The sequence below is a fragment of the Malurus melanocephalus genome, unplaced genomic scaffold (genome assembly GCF_030028575.1).
Source record: "Malurus melanocephalus ecotype Western Australia unplaced genomic scaffold, MMel_1.1 scaffold_861, whole genome shotgun sequence".
Lineage (NCBI taxonomy): Eukaryota > Metazoa > Chordata > Aves > Passeriformes > Maluridae > Malurus > Malurus melanocephalus.
Window position 1 is genome coordinate 1 of NW_026624093.1, and position 2,980 is coordinate 2,980.

The window sequence follows — 2,980 nt, forward strand, 5'->3', positions numbered from 1 at the left end:
TTTTGTTTTATAATTTTCTTTCTTTTTTCCCTCTCTTCTTTGCGGGCATATTATTTTGTTGTTGTTGTTGTTTTGTTAAACAACTTTTTTTTTTCTTTTTCTTTTCACTTTCCTCTCTGTGGCAAAGTTTGTCTCTAGGACTTGGGTGGGGAAAGGAGGGGGGTTTTGCTGGAACTTGGGAATGTTCACCCCCCATTAAATTAGTTCAAACCATGACACTGAATTCAGCACCCAGCTCATCCCTGCCAGCAGCTCAGCCCCTGCAGCCACAGCACTGATGTGAAACAGCTCTGCCAGACCCACAACCACCAAAGAGAGGATTCTGGCTGTGGGATCCCAGACAAAAAGGATCCCTCTGCCTTCTAGAGAAGAGTTTAAGCTGCTGCGCTTCCCTTCTTTCCAGGAAGCTAAAAAAGCAAACACAAACCTTGATTATGTGGAGCTTTGGTAGGAGGTTGCAATCGGCTAAAGTGAGCTCATCTCCATCCAGGAATTTCCGGCTGGAAACGGTGATCTCCTCTGTGCTGTAAGCATCGATTTCATCAGGCAAGGGGCTATTTAAATAGTTGTCCAGCTTCTTCAGGGCTTTAAGCAAAGATTTTTCCAAATCTGGGTTAAGACAATAAAAAGATCATTCAAGCCTGTACCAAGGTCCCTGTGACACCGAGCGACTCGTGCATCCTGTCTCCTGGCACCAACCCAGACAGCCAGCCGTGCCAACTCCTGTGATTCCTTGATCCTGAGCTTAAAACTTAATGCTGGGATAAGGGCTCTAAGGAGCTAAAGGGAGTTCTGGGAAAAACCATCCTGGGGCTGTGTGACCAGGAATGGCTCCTCAACCCCCTCCGTGGGGCAGGGTTTGGCACCGTGGCTGTGCCTTGGGAGCCACGGGGCCAGTGCTTGCCCACAGACAGCACAGCCCAGCTGTGGAGTGACAGCAGCGAGTCCCTGGGATGCCACTCTGGGCTCTGCAAAGCCAGCCCAGGCAATGAAGCTGAGAGCTGAAGGACAGGGACAGAATCCTGGAATGATTTGGGCTGGAAATGCCACCCCTGCCATGGCAGGGACATCTCCCAGTGTCCCAGGCTGCTCCCAGCCCCAATGTCCAGCCTGGCCTTGGGCACTCAAAGGGATCCAGGGGCAGCCACAGCTTCTCTGGGCACCCTGTGCCAGGGCCTGCCCACCCTCCCAGGAAGGGATTTCTCCCTAAAACTGAATGTAACCCTTCACCTGAGGCCATGGTGGCCATGAGGGTCCTGCTTTAGGGACCCCTAAACCCCTGCCAAGGGGCTGCAGCCCTCATTATTTATGGGAACAGGGCAGTTCTCACTTCCAGAGAGCCGTGCTGTCAGCAAAGCTGTGGGGAAGGCTCARCCACACCAACCCCAGAGCTGAAGGAATGAGCAGAGGCTGGAATTGGTGCTGCCACGGCACCAGCAGTGTCTGCTTTCACAGCTCTAGGAATCCTCCATCAGGGGAGGGAACAGGCGCAGATTCCCACAGCCTCCAGAAAATCCCTGCTTAACCTCAGCTGGAAATGGCACATCTCAGCAGTGCCCTACAGCTGCACAGGTCTGGTTTCTCCCTCCTGGGCTGAGGACAGGCTTGCAGCACCTACTTTCATTTGCATCTTTTCTCGGGTTCTTTATAAACGCAGAGAATTTTGCAAAGACGTCATTTCCCGCTGAGTTCGACTCGGGGTGTTTCGGTGCAAGTTTGGGATACCTGGGAAGGTAAAAGAAACAAAAGGAAGTTACCTAATTAGCTTTTACTGTCATCTCCGCTAATTAACACACATTTATTTGTAGAGTGAGCACACACAGCCACCCAGGACTCAAAGGGAACCATCCTAAACTAAAAATCCCTTATTCTAAACCCTGCCTAAATCACCTTTCCCTGAGGGCAATGGGAATTGGCTGTTACTGCTGCAAGCACTGCCCAGACATCCCAGGTTCTATTCCAGCTTTTCTCCTCCAGAGGTGAGGCTGCCTGGAACGTGGCTCCTTCGGGGAAAATCCCCATCTGGGGAGCTGCTGCTCCTCTCAGCCTCTTCACCTGGCCCATTTGGGGCAGCAGCAGGCTGGCAGCAGCCAGGGATGGATGAGAAAGGGAAAAAGTGAAGAGATGCAGCTGCTTCCCTGGTTAAAGTCAGGATTGGYTGCTGGAGAAGGGAGTGGAGGGAGAGGATTGATATTCCTGGCCAGAAAAGGTCTGTGGGTAGGGGACAATGGAGGGACAGCAGTGTTTGGGGTGAAATGGGAAGAGCTGCTGGGGTGGGGAGGACAAATCCAAACCTCAGCCCCTCACGTGTAGCCTGATGGACCCACCTGGACATGCTGAATGAGCCCCAGTCCAGTCACCAGGGCTGGAAAACACCTTCAGCATCCCCCAGCCCCACCAGCATCACCCCAAACCCTGCCCCAAGGGCCATCCAGGCTCCTCCGGGACACTTCCAGGAATGGCCATCCACCCTGGGCAACTCATTCCACCCTTGAAAGGAAAACACTTCCCAATGTCCAATCTGAGCCTCCCTTGGCACCACCTGAGGCCATTTCCTCTCCTCCCTTCCCTTGGGATGCAGCAGCAGAGCCCGACCCCCCCTCACTGCAGCATCCTTCAGGTGCTTTTGAGGAGCACTGGGGTCCCTCCTGAGCTTCCCAATCCCTACTCCATGAAGCTCAATTGTTTTTGAGGAGGGAAACCCCAAACTTTGCCCAGTGGAGGAGGAAGGTCAGGTTTCTGCAGCAGCTCCCGGGTTCCCATGTGATGGATTCCATGGTTTGGAATGCCTCAGGTTCCCAGGTGATGAATTCCCTGGTTTGGGAACGCCTCAGCTTCCCATGTGATGGATTCCATGGCTTGGGAATGCCTCAACAGTGATCTCGGGATGCATTCCATGGCTTGGGAATGCATCAGGTTCCCACATGATGGATTCCCTGGTTTGGGAATGCCTGGGGTTCCCATCTGATGGATTCCATGG

General features: G+C 53.0%; 1 protein-coding gene across 1 annotated transcript in view; it reads right to left on the bottom strand.

Annotated features, from left to right (window-relative positions):
* Positions 1–427: 427 nt before the first annotated feature.
* Positions 428–2,980, bottom strand: part of LOC130585294 (chloride intracellular channel protein 6-like) — a gene marked incomplete at its 3' end in the record, with an annotated part of 20,011 nt that continues 17,458 nt past the window's right edge. The window contains exons 5-6 of the mRNA XM_057385721.1: positions 1,619–1,757; positions 428–609 (exon numbers count right to left, since the gene is read on the bottom strand). Of these exons, the coding sequence (XP_057241704.1) occupies positions 428–609; positions 1,619–1,757 (321 nt within the window). The remainder of the gene's footprint in view (positions 610–1,618; positions 1,758–2,980) is intronic.